Source organism: Corylus avellana, chromosome 3 (genome assembly GCF_965113065.1).
Source record: "Corylus avellana chromosome 3, dhCorAvel1.hap1.2, whole genome shotgun sequence".
Taxonomy (NCBI): Eukaryota; Viridiplantae; Streptophyta; class Magnoliopsida; order Fagales; family Betulaceae; genus Corylus; species Corylus avellana.
Genome location: NC_142492.1, coordinates 1310925 through 1335049, shown reverse-complemented (window position 1 = coordinate 1335049; position 24125 = coordinate 1310925). Strand labels below are relative to the sequence as shown.

The 24125-nt window shown below is 34.7% G+C and overlaps 3 protein-coding genes across 7 annotated transcripts; all 3 read left to right on the top strand.

Moving 5' to 3' along the window:
* The first annotated feature begins 579 nt into the window (after window positions 1–579).
* On the top strand, window positions 580–1129 carry LOC148586665 (heavy metal-associated isoprenylated plant protein 47-like). Its single transcript, XM_088514243.1, has 2 exons — window positions 580–667; window positions 843–1129. Exons 1-2 carry the CDS (start codon window positions 613–615, stop codon window positions 1127–1129), a joined length of 342 nt encoding a protein of 113 aa, XP_088370369.1. The 5' UTR covers window positions 580–612.
* A 12695-nt stretch (window positions 1130–13824) lies between these two features.
* LOC132176655 (uncharacterized) lies at window positions 13825–17036 on the top strand. 5 transcript variants are annotated; one of them, XM_088514242.1, is made up of 3 exons: window positions 13825–13956; window positions 14178–15627; window positions 16396–17034. In XM_088514242.1, exon 2 carries the CDS (start codon window positions 14267–14269, stop codon window positions 15614–15616), a length of 1350 nt encoding a protein of 449 aa, XP_088370368.1. In that variant the 5' UTR covers window positions 13825–13956; window positions 14178–14266; the 3' UTR covers window positions 15617–15627; window positions 16396–17034. The 5 variants fall into 5 exon arrangements, with proteins under 5 accessions (XP_088370368.1, XP_059444908.2, XP_059444906.2 ...); XM_059588925.2 differs by having other exon boundaries at window positions 13825–15627; window positions 16468–17036; XM_059588923.2 differs by having other exon boundaries at window positions 13825–15627; window positions 16424–17036.
* A 2384-nt stretch (window positions 17037–19420) lies between these two features.
* On the top strand, window positions 19421–20975 carry LOC132176377 (heavy metal-associated isoprenylated plant protein 47-like). Its single transcript, XM_059588568.2, has 3 exons — window positions 19421–19566; window positions 19921–19999; window positions 20213–20975. The coding sequence occupies exons 1-3, from the start codon at window positions 19561–19563 to the stop codon at window positions 20539–20541; spliced, it is 414 nt and encodes a 137-aa protein (XP_059444551.1). The 5' UTR covers window positions 19421–19560; the 3' UTR covers window positions 20542–20975.
* The last annotated feature ends 3150 nt before the right edge of the window (window positions 20976–24125 follow it).

Genomic DNA, 24125 nt, shown 5'->3' with positions numbered 1-24125 from the left:
TGTAGTTTGTTGTTTTGTTGTTTGGTTTCTTGCAATGCAATAATTATCAAAAAAAAAAAAAAAAAAAAAGGCCAGTTTCAGTATTATATAGGCAGGTTAGAGTTACTGAAAAGTCTATAAATATGCAGAGATTCTTATAGAATTATAGCATTTGCACCTTCTTGAAAACCCCTGCTTCTTCTGTCAAGCATTTTTCAGGAATATGAAGGTAAGCCATCTAGTCCAAACATGCTGTTTCTTGCATTGGAAACAGTAATGTTTCTTTTTCTTTACGGCAGGGGCGGAATTAGGGGCGTCATGGCCGTCCCTCCTCTTCCTCCCTCATTCATGCATTGGCCCCGACGAGAAATCTTGATTCCGTCCCGGTTTATGGTTTATTGTGATGCATGTAAAAGAAAGCTAGCTAGCACATGGCCTCTTCATAATTCACCCAACAAAAAGAACTTGCAAAACCCCTTCAATTAGCTTCAAGCTAAATGTCGACTACACTTTTTAACTTGAAATTCTATTAACAAATCAAAGATTTACAAAACTCTACAGCAATTATTTACAAAACCCCATTTATATGATCTGATTTACGTTTTGCAGCAAAAGATAGTCATTAAGGTGCAAATGGTCTGTGACAAATGCCGGACCAAAGCCTTGAAGATAGCTGCTGCAGCTGATGGTATGTACACCTCTTATTTCCATTCAATATTTTACTTGTTAGGCCTCACGTTTGAGCCGACACGTGAAGGCCGAGAGAACGTACGTAAAAGTATTTATTAAATGATTAAATGTATCCCCCATTATATGAAATTTATCTCCCAAATTGCTTATATTTTCTCTTGGCTTATATATAGGGGTTGCATCAGTGGCATTAGAAGGGCCAGAGAGAGATCAAGTAGTGGTGATTGGAAATGAAGTTGATGTATGTTGCTTGATAAGTTCTCTGAGGAAGAAGGTCGGCTATGCGAGCATAGTAAGCGTGGAGGAAGTCAAACCTCCACCTCCACCTCCACCTCCACCACCACCACCACCACCACCACCACCACCCCCATGTCCACCTACATGTCCACCACCTTGTTACCAACCTCAGCTCGTGTTTTATGATTGTGATCCCTATAACTCAAATTGCACCATCATGTGACCGCGGGACGGAATAAATCTTATTCTCTTTTTTCTTTTTAATTAGGAGAAACTTTACCATTCCTTGAAGTGTAAGCGATTTTGTAATCATAACCTCGAAATTCAAAAATTAATTTGCAATGTCGAAGGGCGCCTTGGACTCACCCATGAGCATGCCTTAATTGGGTCACCATAATTTTCACTTTTTTTAGGGGCTGCGGTATTTTTTTTTTAAATTGTGAAATTAGAAGGGGCCGAACACATGAGATACCGACATTGCAAATTCTTTAAATTTGAGGGTGTGATTGTATATTTGCTTATATTTCGAGGTGTAAATGGAGTTTTTCTTTTTAAATATCTTTCTTTGTAACTTATTTGTTTAGCTTTCATCTGGCATTCTGAGATGTATATCTTTTTTAAACTTGTTGCGTATGATAGTTTATGTTACCTAGTAATTAAATTTGCAGCTTTCAGAATTTATTTTCTTGTAAGATGTTAAAATACTCTTCAATAAAAACATCAATGATTAGTACCATATTAAGTCACATCTATTGCATAATTAATTGTTGTTTTGTAGAGATCAATGCCGAAGAATTATAATCAACTCTATCTTTCAAATTTGGATTTGCTCAAGTGTTAGTCTAGCTAAACTAAGTTACTGAATATGGATTTATGGCTCTAATATTATATTAAATCACTGCTTGTTCTAAAAACCTAAGCTTATGGCTAGAAATATATAAATTTAATTATTTAATCAATACTTTAACAATCTAAAAATGATATTACGAGACTAATTAAATTTTTTGTCAGAAGTTCTCTCTCCCTTACAATTTTGTACAGCCTTTGGAATAGGACTGCATGCGAACCTTGACAAAGAATTAATGCACTTTGGAGGTCATCTCACAAGACCGTTGAGTTAAGTCGTTGGCAAATAGAGAAAAGTTAAAGTACAACCAATACTCTACGTACGGATCTCACATCATCATAAGTTGGCATGGATGAGTACCTTTTGGTTTTTCCCTATTATTCAATATTCTAACAACCGACAAAAACTCCTATTATTTAATGTTTTGCGAGTATTTTGTTTGTTTGTTAAAGAGAATGTTTTAACAAACTAAGCGTAGCTAATGGTAGATATATGTTCTTTTTCTTTTTCATTTTTTCGTCAATTAATTAGAGAGTGATAATTGAGGTACGTAGTGCTTCCTATCATGATCGTCCCCATTGCTAAGATAGTGCCTCGATCTGGATTTTTAATGGTACGTAAGGCCTCCGGCGCCGGTAATATTCTATCTTCTTTTTCATCATTTCCTCAGGTGTGTGAGAAATTAAGTAGTAGTGGACCACACACAAGTACTGTTTATCCAAAATATTCTCCGGCTTCTTCATTGCTTCCATGAAAATGAAATATGAACCAATTGACAAGCATGTTTCGTCTCATGACCATGAAAGCCACACCACAACAAGTCAACAACAATGAAAGAATTACATGCCCTGCCATGCCCATGGCTGTTGCTATATATTGCTTTCGATCTTCTTCTTTGGCCCGCGATAAAAGACGACTTGGATCAGACGAGAGATCTTATCGGGTGTACGTTGAATGAGGCTTTTAGAGTAAGGCAAAGGTAAAGCATCCATGTATGGTCATGCACATTTGGACAAAGTCGTCTTACTTCAGAAGTACGCTGCCATATATTTTGTTTTTGTTCAATGATTTCAAAGAAATTTACATGTGGTTGGCTTGTATTAGGGTGAAAGTTCGACTCTAAAAATAAAAACCTTAGCTCACTCATTTCCTGCCGAGACCGGATTGACTTGAGAGAGCGTTTGCGATCAATGGTGGATACATGCAGGGGCGCCTGCCCTGCAAAAATCCTGAAAAAAAAAAGTTTACACCCCAAATTTTTGAGGTTTTTTAAGCCCTCTTCCTCTTTCAGCCCCTACTATTTTTCTTTCTTCTTATTCTTCTACTTTGTTTGCTTAGAGAAAATAAAAAGAAAAGAAATATATAGCAAATCTTGAATGAGAATTCTGATTCTTATTTTCTTTTCTTCTCTTGCTTCTTCTTTTGGTTGGCTTCTCTCTTCTTCAATTGATTATTTTTAGACTTGGATTTGATTTACTCTCTCAAGACCTTTTATGGACATGAATTTGAAGAAGAAAGGTGAAAGGCTTTTGTAAATGTGAGAAATGAAAAATAAGGAGAAGATGCTGATAGCTAGGCATGGGTCTGAAGGATGCTAGCTGGCGCGTCAGTCCCAAAGCCATAAGTCCATACCCACTAAATTTCACTCTCTCGAAGTCTCTCATCTCTCCAAGACCCACTTTCCTTTTTTTTTTCTTTTCTTTTGTTTTTGTTTTTTTGTTTTTTTTGTTTTTTTTTTTTCAACCCACATAGGTAGCATTTCAACCACTTAAACTAATCTTCTTTTCTTATTAGTATGTTTTTGCTCTAGAAAAGATATTAGATGCTAGTGTGAAAGACAATATCTTTAAAAAAATTGCATATTATTGATAGATAATTAAATATTAGAAGTAATTAATTGAAATAATATTGTGTTTTAAATAAATATTTATATATGTTGGTTTTTGGGTAAATCAGAGTAATGCTGTAAGTAAGATTCATGTCGTTCTCTTATTTTCAAAAGTACATAGATTTTTTTTTTTTTTGTTGACATGAGAAGTATATAGATTTTAAAATCACTATTCAATTTGGAATGAATCACTATTAATTTTTGATATAATACATCACATTTGGAGATAAAATAGAGGTATAGTCTTGCTATAGTGTTACTTGATCAAATAAACAATATTAAAATATAACATTATATTATATTAATTAATTATTAATCACACTTTCTACACCTACAAAAAAAAAATATCCTATCTTCGCCACTGTCTGTGATTTCCATCATCTCAGCTCTTTCACTATGATCAGGTCTAGTTAGAATTGATAGAAACAATTTGTCTCACTGCATTATGACTTTTTGATTAGGAAAAAAAGAAGCTTTACGTACTGTACCAACAATTAACATTAATCATCGAGCTTCCTTGAATTTGTTTCCAGATGCATGACGTAAATGATGACAATTGTAAAAATCACTCTCTTTGAATCGAAGCTTTTTCAATAGTTTATATTTAATTTCAAGTTTCTCATGTAAAAGGGAAAGAAAATGAAATTAAATATGAATCATTGAAAACAGAACCTAATTAGCCAATCAAATCCTTGGTATTTTAGTATTTGAATTATCATTTCATATTGTGCATGGGGTACTTGGATTGTTATCAGGTTGATGTAAAGGGTTTTGAGAGCTCAGCAATCCGTCCGTTGTGTATATCTTTTTCTTAGGCAGATTTATTCAAAACTTTCACTTTAAGTTGACATTAACCTTTTTTCTCAATCTTTTTCGTTGCTCCTATCAATGAATGGAGGTGTCCATCTTTCTAATTGACTACACATGCGGGTTCGTTAAAATTTGATTTAGATTGATATGAAATGTCATTAAATAGATTCCTCTTACTTTTCTTTTGGAGATAAAGGGGCCTAATTATATATGTCAAAGCATGGGACCTTAAACATTATTATCATCATATATATATATTAAGTATATTATTATTATTGGTGTATCCTCTTGAGTGGCTATTTTGCTCTAAGAAAGAAACAGTGAGCAGTTATATATTTAGGTTGGGTGTAAAGGAACGAACACCAATGACTTTATCTATATTGTTAAATATGTTCATAAAACCGTAATTTTTTTATTTCACTTGAAATGGAAAATATACTGTCACCCTTCTAATAAAAGATGGTCAGTGGTGGGTTCTTTGACTTGGCCTTTACTTTCTTGGTGAGAGGAGAGCAGTAGTAATTACTGTGGATTATGCATACAATTAATTTATATTATTTACACAATTAAAAGAAATAGTTACATATAATTTTTGGTACTTTGAAAATGGTTATGAGAGCAGTTTGAGTAACTTGGGTAAAATGAACATGGAGGGTGACTAGTTCAACTGGCCGGATAGATAGGATTTACTGGTCAATGAAGGAAAAGATCTTGTGAGAGAGAAATTGGTTGAGTAAAATTAGGGCAGAAATAACACATGGGTAATTAATATTTAGTAAATTATAGTTTAGATTAAGATTACACGTGAGGGTGAGAACTGAACATTCTGTTTAGATTAAGATTATTTTCTGATCGTTCCCAAGGGGTAGCTCAATTGGTTGTGGACCATGCTTAATGAAGCGGAGGTCACTAGTTCGAATCCCCCTCCCCCTTCCCTTGTGTGGACATGTCAAAAAAAAAAAAAAAAAGATTATTTTCTGATCGGTCTTTACTATCAAGGGGTTTTGACTTTACCACTTACCATTTTTCCCCTTTTGCTTTTCATTTTTTTTTTTTTTTGTTAAAATAAAATAAAACCAACAAGGATTTATTAGTTTATCATTTTCCTTTTAATTGGTTTGTTACTGTGTTTTTTTTTTCCTGTGCTTTTTATTTTTGAAAAAAGTATTTTGATGTGATATGATATTGAAATTTGACCTTTTTTTTTTTTTAAAGGTGTTTTGTGTTTTAGTTTGTTTTTTAATGTTGTTGTTTGATAAGAAACAACAAAACATAGAAAACACAAATTTTAACAAATTGAGGTTTTTCTTTAAATTGGGTTGAGGAATTTTCTTAAAGTACGTGATTTTCATGTTTATAATTTTAATATAATTAATAGAACGTGTAATATTACTTATATGTATTATTAAAAATGTTTGTGAGAATCATGTGCTCTACAACTAAAAGATAATTTAATAGATAGAGTATATATAATTTCCTCTAAACTCTCTTGAAATAAAACTTTTTCCATAAAATTTCATATCCATTTAGGTTAACTGTAATGGAATAATGCTGGAAATTATAATTTTATCCCACAATGATGTGGTGGTCCAAACAAACCCTTGTATTAGTCATTGTTAATTTTTTTAAAAAAAAATTAAAAAAAAAAAAAAATTCAAGGGTTAGTTGGATATGAGAAAGTTGTGAGATAAAAATGTGGTATAAACTATATAACATTTGCATTGTGTAATACTATAAATTACATTTTTATCCAAAAACTACCTCACAACCGATGTAATTTTATTTTATTTTATTTTTTTTTAAATAATGATCGATCAAAGAGTTAGTTGAGACTACTATATCTTATTAGGGGTTTGAGGTTGCATCCTTTTATTTTTATTTATTTTTTATTTTTATTCTTTTACATGGTTGTACAAGGGAAGAGAAATGAAAGATAGTGATTTGAACTAATGACTTTTGTTTGATGAGATGTGACTCTGACTAGATTGAGTTAGTCATTGAGGACTACATCATTTTATCTTAAAACTAATGATAAAAATTAAATTTTTATCACACAACTATATTCTAAGATTGATTGAAATGGTCAGATCATCATGGTTTTGGAATAAAAATATAATTTACAAGTATCATTACTCTTATCTTAATCAAGTAGAGCAGCTAAAGCCACCAAAATCAAGTAAAAAAAAGGGGTTTATTAAGGCATTATTTAAGCGAGAAGACACTTTCGATACTCACTTAATGCGCATGCACCGGAGATATGATCATGATTACCAATCAACTTTAGCAACGACTTATCCCGACTTTTAATACATATACAAAGGTGATGATTTGACTCTTTTTATCCACAAATATATATATATATATATATATATATATATAGCTCTTTTTTACAAGCTTTCTCAAAAAAATAATTTACCAATAAAATGAGAGCATATCTTTTTCACCATAATAAGGGACACGAATCATTTTCCACACAAGTTGGCCTTTTATTTTATTTTTTATTTTTTATTTTTTTTTTAAGAGGAGTACTATAACAAAGTACAACAAACATCACATTCACACCAACAAAAAAATTATTAAAAAAAAAAAACTTAAATCTTTACATCAATTTGCTTGAGTGAGAATCCTTATTGATGGACAAGCTCGAGCCACAATAATGCTAGTAAATTTAGTTGTAGCGGCCCTCACGCAAGTTGATCTTACTTGGCTTTTCTATCGTCTATTAACAAGTGATACACTGCATTGAGAAGTAAAATGATGACGGAACACCACTCCGTCTTTATATTGTTTTTCTTTTGTTTTTAGTGCTCATTTGGTTTAATAGTTTTAAAACAGAGTTAACAGAAACACGATTTTTAACTGTTTGGTAAAATTACGATTCAACTTTTAAAATAATACGTTTTTAAAAATGTATTATCTTACCTGCTATGCAAACTCTCTACAATTTTATTTTGCGAGCATATGTTTAGCCTGCAAAATTAAGGGAAATTACGGGACCAAACGCACTCTTACTCGGATAATAAACTTGAAGAATTGTAAAAGCATATATATAGGTGATGGGACCTGCTTTTGTTGTTACTCATCCAGTAATGCATGATAAAGAATCAAAACAACCCTTTCATGTTTGTCATGATTCTTCAATATGCCCCTATTACAATATCCTTGTTTGTTTTTCCTATTTGTTAATAAATAAATAATAAGTCCTTTTAATTTCATTGCTAAAATAGAATTCTTCTTCTCATCAATTTATAGGATTATTTATTTTTATTTTTTGGTAAGAATTTTGTAGGATTACTGAATCATTGATGAAGAAGTAGACATGTTTATTTACATGTTAATAATAATAATCGTGATCAAATTGACAACCACTTGTTAAAATTCAATGTACGTACGTCTGATTACATCACAAATACTTGATTACAAGTACATAGAGTCGGTTTTTGACTGCTCATGATGTTGATGGTTGACAAATGGAAACCCCCCTCCCAAACAATTTTACCTATTTAGATGTCTCAAAATCCTTAGTTTAACACCTTTTTTTTTTGAATTTTTTTTTGAATTTAGTTTATTAATTTGATGACTTGTTATTTGAACGCGTGATTTTTATTTGTATAATTAACCGGAAGCATGATTCTCATATATTTTAAAAATAAATGTCAATTTAATAGAATAGTATCTTGAACATTTTTTCAAACAAATTAAAAGTAAACTTTATCTAATTGTGAAAGAGAAATGCTAAATATTTCAAATTTTTGTTTTAAAAGTTGGTTCTCAAATGACGTATCACAGTCCCATGAGTTGGTGGCATATTTTCTAAAATAATAAATCTCATGAGATGATGACACATTATTTGAGAACCAACTTTTAAGAAAAAAAAAAAAAAATTAGAATGTATAAGACTTCTCAATTGTTAATGGGCTGTAGCCATGGTTCCCAATTAAGAGTTAGAGCATGTTAAACTTTTTTTTTATTTTTTTGGAAATTGTAAAATATTTGCTCTATTACATACATAAGACTATATATATTAATCATAGCCCGATCTACATTTGTGTCGAATTTGTAGATAATATTAAAAATTATCAATTTTAAAATATTGTGTGTCAAATTCGAATAATATCAGTACATGAGCATAATGTTATATAGTTGGATTATAATTTAATTCATTAAAATAAAATAAAATAAACCAAATCTTTGATTTTATTTTATATTGGAGGAAAAATTGTGTCAGAAATTGGCATTAGGTATGTTATTATTTGGGATAACTTCAGAAAACCCCCCTGAAGTTCCAGCCGATTTGAAAAGACCCCCCTGAATTTCCAAAACTCTTATTTAAGCCCTCTGAACTTCCATTTTCTCTCACTTTGGACCCCTTTAACATTAAACTACGTCGTTTTGAATGTTTTATACCCATTTTACCCTTCCCCAAAACTACGTCGTTTTGTGTCCTAAAATTACCCAGCCTAAAACGACGTCGTTTTAGGCATTAATTTTTATTTTTTTTTTTAAAAAAAAATTTTAAAATTTAAAAAAAAAAAAAATTAAAAAAAAAAAAAAAAAAAAAAAAAACTGGGGTGGCTTCAACCACCCCCTTGGCCAAAATGGGGTGGCCGAACCACCCCATTTTTGGCCAAGGGGGTGGCAGAGCCACCCCCTGTACGGTCGGACCACCCCCTTGGCCATGGGGGTGGTCCGGCCACCCCCAAAAGGGTTAAAAAAAAAAAAAAAAAAAAAAAAAAAAAAAAAAAAAAAAAAAAAACGGGGGGGCGGGGGGGGTGCATATGGGGTGGCCGGACCACCCCCAAGGGGCTGGGGGTGGTTTCGGCCACCCCATACGGCCGGTATGGGGTGGCCGAAACCACCCCAGCCCCTTGGGGGTGGTCCGGCCACCCCCAAAAACACCCCATCCCTTTTTTTTTTTTTTTTTTTTTGGGGCCAAGGGGGTGGCCGGACCACCCCCTTGGCCATGGGGGTGGCTCGACCACCCCCAGATCGGCCAGGGGGTGGCTGTAGCCACCCCCGTTTTTTTTTTTTATTTTTTATTTTTTTTTATTATATATATATTTTACTTTTTTTAATTAAAAAAAAAAAATTATGCTTAAAACGACGTCGTTTTGGGCTGGATATGTGTTGTGATTTTAGGACACAAAACGACATAGTTTTGAGGAAGGGTAAAATGGGTATAAAACATCCAAAACGACGTAGTTTAATGTTAAAGGGGTCCAAAGTGAGAGAAAACCAAAGTTCAGGGGGTCTAAGTGAGAGCTTTGGAAATTCAGGGGGGTCTTTTCAAATCGGCTGGAACTTCATGGGGGTTTTCTGAAATTATCCCTTATTATTTTCAACCAAAATCACTGGAGATGTAGCTTGACATGATGTAGAACGGCCACCATTGTCAACGGTAACTGTTGGTCAAAATATGGATTGTTTGGCACGGCATGTTGTTATTAAAATAACAGCATATAAGTTATAGTTTAATCAATGGTCAAGATTGAATTTTAAAGTTGATTTAATTTTAGAAGTTTTTAATAAGAGAGAAAACAAAGAAAAATTTTAAGAAATTCAATCTTGATTCTTGATTAAACTACAACATACATACTATTATTAAAATAACAGCATGTAAACCGAATCCGTTTGCGACAACACAAGCCTCATGTTATGTTAAATCACGTTAGCTATGTTTGGCAAGGGACCGGGCCGGCACTGTAGCTGGAACGGCACTGTTCCAGCTACAGTGTCATATGACACGTGGCAGCAAAAATTAATTTTTTATCTTAAATTTTTTTTTTTAAAGCAAAATATTAAAATAAAAAATAAAAAAAATGAGGGGAAATATGGGGTGGTTCCAGCCACCCCTTGGCCCAAAATGGGGTGGCCGGACCACCCCATTTTTGGCTCCAGCCACCCCCAGGCCAATCTGGGGGTGGTTCGACCACCCCCATGGCCAAGGGGGTGGTCCGGCCACCACCTTGGCCAAAAAAAAAAAAAAAGGATCGATGCATTTGGGGGTGGTCGGACCACCCCCATGGGGTTGGGGGTGGTTTCGGCCACCCCATACGGCCGATATGGGGTGGCCGAAACTACCCCAGCCCATTGGGGGTGGTCCGGCCACCCCCAAATGCACCCGTTCCCCTTTTTTTTTTTTTTTTTTTTTTTTGGCCAAGGGGGTGGCCAGACCACCCCCTTGGCCATGAGGGTGGTCGAACCACCCCCAGATCGGCCTGGGGGTGGCTCCAGCCACCCCATATTTCCCCTCATTTTTTTTTGTTTTTTATAAATATTTTGCTTTAAAAAAAAAATTAAGATAAAAAATTAATTTCTGCTGCCACGTGTCATATGGCACTGTAGCTGGAACAGTGCCGTTCCAGCTATAGTGCCGGCCCGGTCCCTTGCCAAACATAGCTGTTAGTTCAACCACATGGGATCAATTAAAACTTTTGTACTTTACTGATATTTATCTTTCTAATAGGACAAATTAACTTTCGGAATTTAATTATTCAAAATATTGTGGAATTTCAATATAATTTAGATTTCTTCCCACTATATATATATATATATATATATATTGAGCTTATTCTAATTTAAAAAAATATATTTTGATATGACATAAAAGAAAATGTAATTTATGTTTGAATTGTTGATTAATATTTTTATTTTGAGAAAAAAAAAGTCATAAAACAAAAAATTTAATAAATGGAACCATTATTTTTTTCCCATTTAACACACACATAATAATAATAATAATAATAATAATAATATACAATGATATTGTCTTGAAAGAAAGAGAGGCAACCTCAAAATTAGGTAGGACTTTTAGAGTGTAGGGGATATTTCCTCGTATATCGACATCAACCAAAGTCCCTTTTGCTTAGCTGCCTCACATGATTCCTCCTAATCATTGTTAGCTTTCTAGGCGACATATGTTCCATGTTGCAATCCAAGGCAAAAGGTGGAAGATAGAAGATAAAGACAGAGAGGGAAGGGAGGGAGAGCCATGCTTTTTCCTCCAAATTAAACACCTCAATGTGTGCCTATTATTAGGGCATCCAATGCAACTCATTTGATGCCACAAAAGTCCTTCCACACTTCCTTTTGGATGTTGACCTCAGCTTTTGTCTACTTTACTCCCAATATCTAGTATCCCCATTTAGTTAACACCCCTTTATAAAGGTGCATGTCGGCCGGGTTAAAATTACGAGTAGCAATTCATGTTTGTATGTTGGGTTTTGGTCATATTGAGTTGTGAGTAAAAATATAAATATATATAGTTAAACGGGTCAAACCCCTCAACTTTAACATGCTGATTTTGTATTGGGTTTGTGTCGGATTCTCGTGTGATGGCAAAAAAATTTAGCCCAAATGTTGCGTGTCGGATTTGAATTATATCAAGGCGTGAATATGTATAAGACTATATAAGTTAATTATAGTCTAACCAATTTAATTAAACGGGTCAGGTCCTTCAACCATAATTTTTTTAATTTCGTGTTGAGTTCATGTCGAATTCATGGATCGTGCCAAAGATTCTCAGCCTGAATTAATATATATATAATGATATAGCTAGCCAAATTTCTCAAACTTTCTAAGTGTACTTCAAAGACATAAGGAGAATGCTTAAGTGGTATAACTTGTATTATAATTCTCATACAAACTTGTGTGACAGTTTACATGAGTACCATGTGACACTAATAAGCTATCGGTTCAATTGAAGAAGGTTCCAGCTAGAGTCGATATGGACAATTGATTGAAGACACTCGTATTATCCTTAATAGTATCCAATCTTGGGTTGTAGGGCATGTTGGGCGGGAGGCAAATGAGGCGCGGCTCATCGTCTTGCGAAGTTTGCCCTTGGCCATGATGAAGAACAAGTATGGATAGAAGAAAATTCCATGTGTATTTAAGACATTGTACTTGCTGAGCAAGAGTCTATGGACTGAGTTTTTTAATGAAAGAATGACCATTTAAAAAAATAATAATAATAAATAAAGCTATCAGTTCAGTTTAATTATTTAATGATTAATATAGTAAGTGCCACGTAAGCAATCAGACAGTTTAGAAAAAACTTAAAAATAAAAGAACTCATAATATTCTGGGAAAAGGTGGTGAATGCTTTTATTCACCAGACCTTATCCTACTTTTGAAAGTGGAAATTTTGACTTTGTGGAGTGCTGAAAATTGTGATATTTACAATGGCTTTCATCTAATTAAATAGAGAAAACAACATGAAAAAGCTCTTCCACCAGATAATAGTAACTGTACTACTCAATGTTCATTCACTTTGAATTTGACATGGAAATGTGAGTTAACTTCCATGGCCAACACCTGCATTAATGCCCTGCAGGTTGCAGCTTACCAACAGCTGCATTATTGCACTGCACTATACCATATTAACATGTATAGTTGTTCTGGGTCTGTTTAAATAGTGTTTTACACTGTTTCTAAAATCGTGCATTTTTAAAAGAACAACATACATTTGACCTACAAAACTACGGCCAAAATTATACCTTCTCTGTATAGGAGTAGAGAGAGAGGCAGAAAAAATCATATTTATTTATCTGTTTATGAAAAAGGTAGGGAAATTGATGAGTTAACTTCATTCATTGATGATTTGGACAGGCAGTGAAAACAAAAGGAGAACAGATAATTAACCATAAGTTTGAGGTGGTCTGTCACTCCCTGCTTGTGGTTGAGAGGAAGAGAGACAAACATGCAAATATATATATCCAGCATAACTCTTCCCTACTCCCACTATTTCCAACAATTTTTTATTTTTTATTATTATTATTATTATTATTTTTTTCTCTCTGCCATAATTCCTAGGCATCCTAGGTGGCAACAGGCAAGCAAGCACATAGTACCTACACCATGTCATGTGCTACATTCATATCTCATCAACATATTTGCTGACCGAGTGTACACTATTTGTTAAAGTGTTTTGATATGATATAAACATCAAAGTCGTTTTTATGTTTTTTAAAAATGGGTTGTGTTTGGGATATTTGCTAAAAAAGTGGGCTAATAGGACATATCATGTAATGCCCGATATATTCACTCGGTCAATAATCGAGTTCGATTAGGCGTATCATAAGGGATTTACCTTTTTTTGTTGCTTGGTGGATATTAGATCAAAAATGATTATTGAATTAGGTATAACTAATTTCTGTTAACAATTATTTTTTATCAAATAGATTGACTCTCTGGTCAAATTTTGTGTAATTAGTAGTAAGAAGGATTCCATTAATCTTATTTATCCAAATTGTATTTGTTAAAATGACTCAAAAATTATCCCATTTATATTTTAGTGACTTACATGATAAATTTCACGTGGATCCCTATTTCAAGCCCAACACTTAATGCGCTTTTAGTGAGTTCAGCTTTTGCAGACCAAGCCCAACTATAGCTGCAGAACGAGGAGGGGTACTTCTCCCATGGATTGCACTTTGAGGACTGGATTCAGTTCAAGCTGTTTTAGCTCTGTGAATCTGCATATTTTAGCAACCAATCCAAAAGGGTATTCACAATTTTCCTTCTTATGTACCAATTGTTTCTGTTTGTTATGATAAGCTGTTAATTCTGACATGTGAAAAAGCTTCTTGGTATTGTCTTCAAGTGTGTTCTTTTTGTTTGTATTAGTAGTGTTGTTGTCGTTGTTCTTCTTTTGAATCTTGAAATTGAAGGGTTTGGGTAGGATTTCTCGAATCAGGCTTGAATTTTCTGTAATGGGTCATTCAGGGACAGATAATATCCAAGAAAATTTGAACCCAGATTGGGAAAAAGCGATCTATCAGTACGAACATGTCATATCCTCTGGGAATGAGGCGATGCGAATAAAGGGCACAATTAAGCTAGCCCATCTCGCTGAACATGCCCCTGAAAATATATTAGCCTGTGCCATACCGATCCTAGCCGAACTTCTTAGCAATGGACCTTCTAATAATTCGAGTCAGCCAATTCAAGAAGCTGCTGTATATTGCTTAAAATGTATTGCTCGTCGAGGTGATGGTGGGTTGGAAACAGAGATAGGGGAATCCGGTGCCATACAATCTATACTGAGGTTATTGCCAGATTCTGATAATGGTTTTCGGAGAGTTATGATAAAATGTTTGTGGATTCTTGTCAATTTTAGTAGTATGAATCGCGAGATAGTAGCTAGAAATGGTGGACTGGAAATTATCATCAATATGTTAAATTTATACAGGGATGCTACTAGGGGGTACTTGTTGGAGATTCTGAGTGCATTGACATTGTTGAGAGAGGTTAGGAGGGTCCTTACCAGTTTAGGAGGCCTTCACTTTCTTGTTGAGGCTGCTAGATGTGGTAGCATGGTCTCTAGGGAAAGAGCTTGTCAAGCAATGGGGTTGCTTGGGGTTACAAGACGTGTGAGGCGTATGCTTGTTGAATTAGGTGTTATACCGGTGCTTGTTGAGTTGTTCAGAGATGGGGATAGCAGTACAAAACTTGTTGTGGGTAATTCTCTCGGTGTGATCTCCACTCATATTGATTACATTAGGCCTGTTGCTCAAGCGGGGGCAATACCTTTATATGCTGAACTTCTTCGGGGACCCGAACCTATTGGTAGGGATATTGCCGAGGATGTGTTTTGTATACTGGCTGTTGCAGAAGTGAATGCAGTTGAGATTGCTGAGCACTTGGTCGGGATTCTGAGAGAAGGTGATGATGAAGCAAAGGCTGCAGCTGCTGATGTTTTTTGGGATCTCTCAGGTTACAAGCACACGGTATCTGTTGTGCGAAATTCGGGTGCAATTCCACTTCTAGTTGAGCTTTTGAGAGAGGGAAATAGTGAAGTTAAGGAAAAAGTGTCTGGGGCTATTGCCCAATTGAGTTATGATGAGGCGGATCGAGTGGCACTTGCGAATGCGGGAGTAATCCCGTTTCTCATTGAATTGATGCATGATGACTCTGAGGAAATGAGGGATAATGCTGCAGAGGCTCTTATCAATTTCTCTGAAGATCCATTGCACTGTAATAGAATATCTGAAGCAATTGATATTCCTGCTTTCCAAAATATGCAGAATACGCTAAGTCGGATTCGTGCATCTGAGCACATGGTTAGATCTTTGAGACGGATTCGTGCTTCTGATGAGCGCATGGTTAGATCTTTGAGACGGATGAGCATTGACCAGCTTACTTGGGACCCAGATCGTGTCTAATTGTTCAAATGGTATCCCCTTTAATCTCAACTCTTTTATCAATTTCGTACATAGTAGCAATGTATATGCTTTTCTTTGTCCCTTTGTTTTTCTTTCTTTCTTATCTTTTTCAAAGAGCTAGTGCCTTGTTTGCATATTGACGTTCAAACTGCTAGGGTATATATTTGCTGCCTTGTGGGTTCAAAACCTTGTTGGTGTAGGGACGTGGGGAGCTTGATGTTTACATTGTATACGGTTTCTGAGATCAAATGTACAAGTTATAAGCATGATGTAATGAGTTATATTTTGCGCCTAGTTTTTCTTCTGGATCTATTCCATAAATCAAATGATTATAATTGAAATCATTTGTTTGAAATACATATTGCAGCTACTTCTGTTGAATAACTATGGGGCCTGTAGAGTGTAGACCCATAACTCTATATTTTTTGAATTGTTAATTGCATTACCAATTAATTATCTTCTATTAGTGAAAAAACAAACAAACAAACAAACAAACTGAATTCAGAAGAACAAGACAGCGTGAGCAAGGGGAGTGGCACCACAGCATTTACAGATCTAAGCTGACAACAACCTTAAAAGCCATGGGAAATTATAACTTAGTTCAATGTGACCTATCAAAAGAAATAAAGGAAAAAATAAACCAAGGTCTCTGTAAACTTTTTATTACATGGAAGCCAAAATGTTCAAATGAATTGCTTACTGTATGATTGTATTGAGCCAAAATGTTCGCATGCTGAGCTTCTTCTGAATTTCAAAAGCATTATTGTACTTCTGATTAGGAGAATCAAAGCATCTTTTTATCATCAGTTTGTCCTCTCCATTTGCTGAAAGCTAAGTAGATGATCAAGCAGAATTTCCAGAAGAAAAAAGGAGAAAAGAGAAGTACAGGGTGGGGTGTGCTTGGAGCGCCAGCTTTTTGACATATGAAGATCAAGGATTATGTTGTAGGGAAGATGAGTTATATATTTGCAATAACATCCAGGAGTGGTAATGGTTTTTGGTATTTAGTTGCTGATCTTATCTAATTTGTGATGAAGAGATTACTAGGTATGATAAACCACACTTCTATTACACCACTATCCTGCTTGCTGATGTGGCAGTGTTAATTAGACGGGACTCTTGCGAAATGAGAAAGAGTCACCGAAAACCATTGGTCTCAAGAAAACCTCGTATAAAGAGTGTATCTCAAAGTTTACCTTATTTTTGGAGGGAGCGACCATTTTTAATGTGAAAGAGAATTAGCCTTTGGATGCTTACCACATGGCGGACTGAAGATGTTTGATCAATAGTGCAGTTATTTTTTATGTAGTGAGAGAGAAGTATTATATGTATTACTAAGTCATGCAAATTTGAGTGTTTCAACTTCATGCTTTTTATGTGTGTAAATGCAATTTGTTGAGAAAATAAATCATCTGAAACAACCTACGAGCACAAACCCACTAGATGAATAACTACACCATTGATCAGACAACTTCAGCCCACCATGTGACAAGCTTCCAAAAGCTATATTCTCTCTCACGTTGAAAAGGGTCACTCTCTCCCAAAAAAAAAAAATGTAGAATTGATTATAGCGTTCACCATTGATCAATTTAGTGTTGATTACTTTTATTAAAAAATTAAAAAAAAAATGGCGACTTTACTGTGGTAGGGTAATCACAACTATCCAAAATTCATGAGAAGGAAATTCATATTATTGTAGTTTTTTTTTAGTTTAATTTATTGTAGATTACTTTATGAAACATTCCAGGAAAGTGAAATAAGAAGCTACAACTACAAGGTTATAACTTTCTTTTTAAAAAAAAATTATGTGACCATTAGGTTATCTTATTTTGCTAGATGTGGCTATCTTAATTAGATAAGTTACATTCCCAAAGGGTAACTCAATCGGCTAGAGACCACGTCTTTTGAAGCGGAGATCACTAGTTCAAATCCCCTCCCTTCTTGTGTGGACATATCAAAAAAAAAAAAAAAATATATATATATATATATATATATATATATATATATATATATATATATAAGCCACAACTCACATACATCTTTAAATAAATACTCACAAGTTGTTTGGGAAGTAAATACAAGGCACTAAATTAATAATAGACCAAAAATTGGGTGTTAATGTTATGAAAGATGACCAAATAATTGATTTGTCCAAATAGATATGTCCGGTCAAGTGGGCGGGTTGTCCAAGATCTATTCTGGCAGGTGAGCTTGTAAAGACTCTCTTACATTTATTGCCCGAATTGCTAGCAATTTGAATATCAAAATTACCAAGAATCTCTATCCGAATTCTCCCGAGTAATGCTATAAATCATACTTTTATTCCGCCACTATCTTACCTTGCCGATGTGGGAGTGCTAATCAACCTTTGATTTTTTATTTTTTCTTTAACAAGGGCTAATTGACATGTCACGTCACGTCATCAAAGTGGAATAGTAGTATAATAAAAATACAATTTCTAGCATTGCTCCTCGAAGTTACTTGTATAGGTGAGGGTTATAATCAAAATAAATACTTTTTATTATTTTATTTTTTTTATTGCCTTTTATTGTCATAATTGTTAATTCTACCATGTTATCTTGTATAAAGAAAAGAGTGTCTAGCATGTGCATAATATTCCTTCTCCTCGTCCTCAAGGTCATAATCCGAGAATTTCTTCAATTTGATCTCAAGATGATGAGATGGTTTGGCAGACTTGTTCTTGCTAGAGAGTTACATACTATGGTTTTCCCAATGGTGAGCTTCTTTTTGTAGGTAATTAATTTCCTCACCCACAAAATTTACTATTTGCAGTCGAAATCACAAAAGGTTCCTAGTCATTAAAAGCAAGCTCAGAAAAGTTTAAGATAAAAAATTAAAGTGTCTTAAGCGGGGGTTAAAAGCCAAGACAGGTTTCTCAGCTTGCACAACTACTCTCCACTCGATCTGACCACCACTCCTCACCTTCATCCATTCTCCGCCGGGAGTGAGCCCCACGTGCCATCCAGAGAAAGTAGATTTGGATTTTTCCAACTCACATCTAATTTCCTTCGTCCTTAGCCTCCTCAGCCGTGTTGCACCATCATCCTCCTTGGCCTTCACACTATCCTCCCCTGTCTGCTGTGTCTCAATGGGCATCCCATGCGTCACCACGTGGCCCTCATGAGCCTCCATAAGCCTGAGGACATAAATTTTCCTTTTTATCTTTCTTTTTTACTTTCATTTTCACCGATCAATTACACGAAAAATACTTCGGGTACTACAACCCCTTACAAATTTATGTAGCAGTTAACATGAGTGCTACCTAATGTCACATAGGCTAAATAATTAAGCAACAAAATTTGACAGATAAATTTAATTTTTTAGTAACCTACACGATAAATATTATAATAAAAATTACAGAGGCTCTTCTGAAGGGGAAATATTGAGATTAATTAAAAGTTAGAAGATAATTAGGAATCTTCTCTCTCTTACCTTCAAATCCTAGTATTTTTCTCTTACAAGTTGGAATCGTAGTACTTGAAAAATCCTACAGCCCAGCTCATCAGCCATCACCTCAACTAAATTAGTCAAAACATGCATGTGATGAGGCCATGGAGTTAGTAATTAAAAATTTTCGACTGTACAAAGTAGTGTTATTTAATAAATAATACTTGACTTATTACTTTAATTAATTGACTTCATGTCAAATCATAAATAAAAATAATTAGGATAAAATAATAAGAAAAAATTGGTGGCTTTGTGTTATAGGGCACAATACGTTGAACCCATGAAAAGGGGATCGCCAGCTTAGTCTTCAAACCCCATAATCAAAGGCCAGTTTGAGTAATATATAGGCAGGTTAGAGTTGCAGAAAAGTCTATAAATATGCTGAGCTTCTTATTCTTCACTGGATTCTTATAGAATTATAACATTTGCACCTTCTTGAAAACCCCAGCTTCTTCTGTCAAGCATTTTTCAAGAATATGAAGGTAAGCCATCTAGTCTTGGAAACAGTACTGTTTCTTTTTCTTTACGGCCGGGGGCGGAATCAAGGGGCAGGGCGTCATGGCCGTCCCTCCTCCTCCTCCCTTATTCATGCTTTGGCCTCGATGAAAAATCTTGATTCCATCCCGGTTTACGGTTTATTGTGATGCATGCATATTAATGTTAAAGAAAGCTAGCTAGCACACACCCTCTTCATAATTCACCCAACAAAAAGAACTTGCAAAACTCCTTCAATTAGCTTCAAACTAAATGTCGATTACACTTTTTAACTTGAATTTCTATTAACAAATCAAAGATTTACAAAACTCCATTTATATGATCTGATTTACGTTTTGCAGCAAAAGATAGTCATTAAGGTGCAAGTGGTCTGTGACAAATGCCGGACCAAAGCCTTGAAGATAGCTGCTGCAGCAGATGGTACATATTCCTATAATCTTAACTCCGTTTTTGTCTTTCACCTCTTATTTCAATTAAATATTTTACTTGTTAGGCCTCACGTTTGAGCCGACACATGAGGGCCGAGAGAGTGTACGTAAAAATATTGATTAAATGATTAAATTTATCCCTTCCTTCTAGTAATCAGGAGTTTATCTTCCAAATTGCTTATATTTTCTCTTGGCTTATATATAGGCGTTGCGTCAGTGGCACTAGAAGGGCCAGAGAGAGATCAAGTGGTGGTGATTGGAAATGAAGTTGATGTATCTTGCTTGACCAATTCTCTGAGGAAGAAGGTCGGCCATGCGAGCATAGTAAGCGTGGAGGAAGTCAAACCAAAACCTAAACCTGAGGAGAAGAAAAAAGAAGACGATGGCAAGAAGAAGGACGGAGACAAAGACAAGAAAGATGAAAACAAATGTCCATGTCCACCACCTATGTGTACATGTCCACCACCTTGTTACCAACCTCAGCTCGTGTTTTATGATCGTGATCCCTACAACCCAACTTGCACCATCATGTGACCGCAGGATGGAGTAAATCTGATTCTCTTTTTTCTTTTTAATTAGGAGAAACTTTACTTATATTCCCTGAAGTGTAAGCGATTTTATAATTATAACCTCGAAATTCAAAAATTATTTTGCAATGTCAAACACCTTAGACTCACCCACGGTCTAGATTGATCCACCCACGAGCATGCCTTGGGTCACCATAATTTTCACTTTTTTTAGGGGCCAGGGGATTTTAACAAAAAAAATTGTGAAATTAGATGGGGCTGAACACATGAGATACCGGCATTACAAATTTTTAAAATTCGAGGGTGTGATTGTATATTCGCTTATATTTCAAGAGGTGTAAGTGGAGTTTTTCCTTTTAAATATCTTTCTCTGTAACTTATTTGTTTAGCTTTCATCTGGCATTATGAGATGTATATCTTTTTTAAACATGTTACGTATAATAGTTTATGTTACCTAGTAATTAAATTTGCAGCTTTCAGAATTTATTTTCTTGTATGATATTAAAATATTCTTCAATAAAAACATCAATGATTAGGGCCATATTAAGTCACATCTATTGCTTAATTAAGTGTTGTTTTGTTGAGATCAATGCCAAAGAATTATAATCAACTTTATCTTTCGAATTTGGATTTGCTCAAGTGTTGGTCTAGCTAAACTAAGTTGTTGGGGATGGATTTTTGGCTATGATATTATATTAAATCACTGTTTGTTCTAAAAGCTTAAACTTATATGAATATGTAAATTTAATCATTTAATAAATACTTTAACAATCTGGAAGTGATATTACAAGACTAATTAAATTTTGAGTCAGAAGTTCTCTCTCCCTTACAATTCGATTACATTCTCCCAAAAATTTGAATCTCTAAAGTTGAAATCAAACCCAGACAATTTGGAGCTAGAGATTGCTAAATCATTAGTACTTAATCATGAAGCTTCAGTTTGAGCTCCAACATATAGAATATTTAAGAGAAATGCTAGCTATATACTATAATTCTATCTACTATTCATCCAACATGGCTGACATGGCACTCTCAACGAACCCTTAGATTAGTTATTGTTAAATAAAAAAAATCCAATGGTCAATTTGAAGTGCCACGTTAATATTGTTGACTTTTACAAATCTTAGTAATAGTTGACTTAAGACATTACAAAGGTACGTTTGGACCCCTAAAAAGTGGATCTAATTAATTAGCCCTTTAATCCCATATCTAAAGGCTAGTTTGGATTGCTAACAGCGGTTTATATTCCCTACCCACCAATTTGCACTAGCATGTGATGGGATGTACTTCACTAGCCATAGTTGGATAAATCTAATTTTTTTTTTTTTTTTTTTTGTCATTCTTTTGTGGCTTCTGGAATTCCTTGACTTGTATGATATTAAAAAATTATAAAATAAAAATATGGGAAAAAAATGAAAAATTAGTTTGGGTGGTTTCATCAATTTGTAATTAACTCATTGAGGTATAAAAATTGGTTGGAAACTCTTTATGAAAAAACACAACAAGGTCCATGAACCTAACTTTTGTCCAAGGAAACCTTCAGAATGTCATGTTCGAACTACCGGCCCACAAGGCCATGGAGATGGTTCAGCTAGAAGGTTGTATAATATTTAATTGAAATGTAAGGTGAATGATGGAGACATGATAAAGGTGAATGAAAGAGATAAGGTTTGAACTCTGGCCCTTTGCTTTGAAAATTGATACCATGTTAAATAACTATTTATTTCAAAAGCTTAAGCTCATAGAAACAAATGAATTTAATCATTTAATTTATATGATCACACCCCATTTAGTTAAAGAGGATACCCACAACCACCCCCCGGCAAACCACTCTAAGCAATCTACTATAAGGGTTGGCTAAACTACCATATATTTTGAAGGCGATTCAACCATCTTCATTTAGTCAAAAAAAAGCGATTTGACCACCTCCATTTAGTAAAAAAAAAGTGATTCGACCACCTCAGACAGACGAGAAGGATAAATCTTTGACCATATTGCCTAACACAGTTTTGTTACTCAGTAAATTTGGAGGGGTCTAGTATTCATCGACTTTTGCATGATATTTAAAAATTAGTAAATAACAAGCATTAATGTTAGTAACATGATTGACATGAATATACCGTGTGGATTACTTTTATGTTTTCTGGGGATGCTTAAATCTTCAAAGAATCAGAATCAATTCTCCATATTCGAATCTAGGGTTTATATAAATGTTGGTCTACCTAATTCATTGGCCTTTTTATGTAAAACAAGTGTCAATTCACACTTGTAAAGAATTGAAGAATCAATTTGGTAAAAGCCAGCTGGTGGCTTCTGAGAAAAACCATAAATCAATTGAAAGCATCATGCAAAGATTCAAATCCCTAGTGCAGCTATGGCCCCAAAAAATGAATAAAAAACATCCATAGTTTACTTGTTTTTTAGACTTCAAAGTTCATGAATTGATCACATGCAGTTTGTTTCAACCATGCATTCACACTTGCTAGCCGAATGTTATTTTGGCAGCTGGAATCTAAATTTAGATGAAAATGTACTTAAACTGTCTCTTTAATAAATGATTTAGGTTCTCTTTCTTTCGACATAAACACTTTATTGTGCTCGAAAAAACTTAACCAACCCTAAAATATTACAATTGTAGATATCTAAAAGAAAAATGGGTAATTATCTTTTTTCCCTATCAATTACAACGCATTATCACTTTGCCCTCATGAACTAACAACTCTACTACTCGACCGTATCAAATTACCATTTTGTGCCCAAAACCCCCATTCCGTCAGTCAAAGGCGTTAACTCAGACGGTCAACCCGTCACGTGCACCCCCCACATGCCATCTTGAAATTTTCTATTCCACATTTTTCTCCCATCAACTACAACGCATTGTCATTTCAAGATAACATATGGGGCGCACGTGATGGGTTGACCATCTGAGTTAACGCCTTTAACAGAATGAAGGTTTTGGGCTCAAAATGATAGTTTGATAGGGTTATCGAGTTGATTCTAGTGAGATTTTCTTTCCATGTACGTTGCGGTTGTACTCCCGTCCCATGCAAACGAACAATTCTATAAACTTCAAAGGTGTCTCGGTCGCACCCTCATTCAGACTAAAGTTGCAGCTAAACTCCTCAACAATTCGTCTGCACTCTAGACAGGAATGCAGACAGGTTGTTTGGTCCTTCAACCAAAACAGTTCGGTTGCACTCTCGTTCGGACGGAAGTTGCAAGCCTTTATGCTTAGTTGCACTACTACATCACTTTTTAAATTTTTATCTTTAGATTTAGCAGCAATAATTCCTTGAAATTAGTTCCTCATGACCTCGAATTTTTAAATAAATTAGATTTTTGGTGCTGGACGTGTTGCTCAGCAACTGCTTCGGGATTATCCGAGGAATGTTTGGTCGTTTGGCCCCATTGAAATTATTATTATTATGAGCTCCTTTACCAACACTTGTTTGCTAGAGCTACCATGACAAGCCTACATATACAGAGGGTTTTATAGGTAGCTTCACCAAAGCTGCCTTTCATGGTTCCAAATGGAGGAACCGCCACACAAGTATCAATTTTCTATAGCCCTCTTGCTTTCATGCCATTTCC

Coding starts and splice junctions, on each gene's coding strand:
- LOC148586665 (XM_088514243.1), top strand. CDS start 613: ATGGTCTGTGACAAATGCCGGACCAAAGCCTTGAAGATAGCTGCTGCA. Junction 668..842: donor GATAGCTGCTGCAGCTGATG/GTATGTACACCT, acceptor GCTTATATATAG/GGGTTGCATCAGTGGCATTA.
- LOC132176655 (XM_059588925.2), top strand. CDS start 14,165: ATGGGTCATTCAGGGACAGATAATATCCAAGAAAATTTGAACCCAGAT.
- LOC132176377 (XM_059588568.2), top strand. Junction 20,000..20,212: donor GATAGCTGCTGCAGCAGATG/GTACATATTCCT, acceptor GCTTATATATAG/GCGTTGCGTCAGTGGCACTA.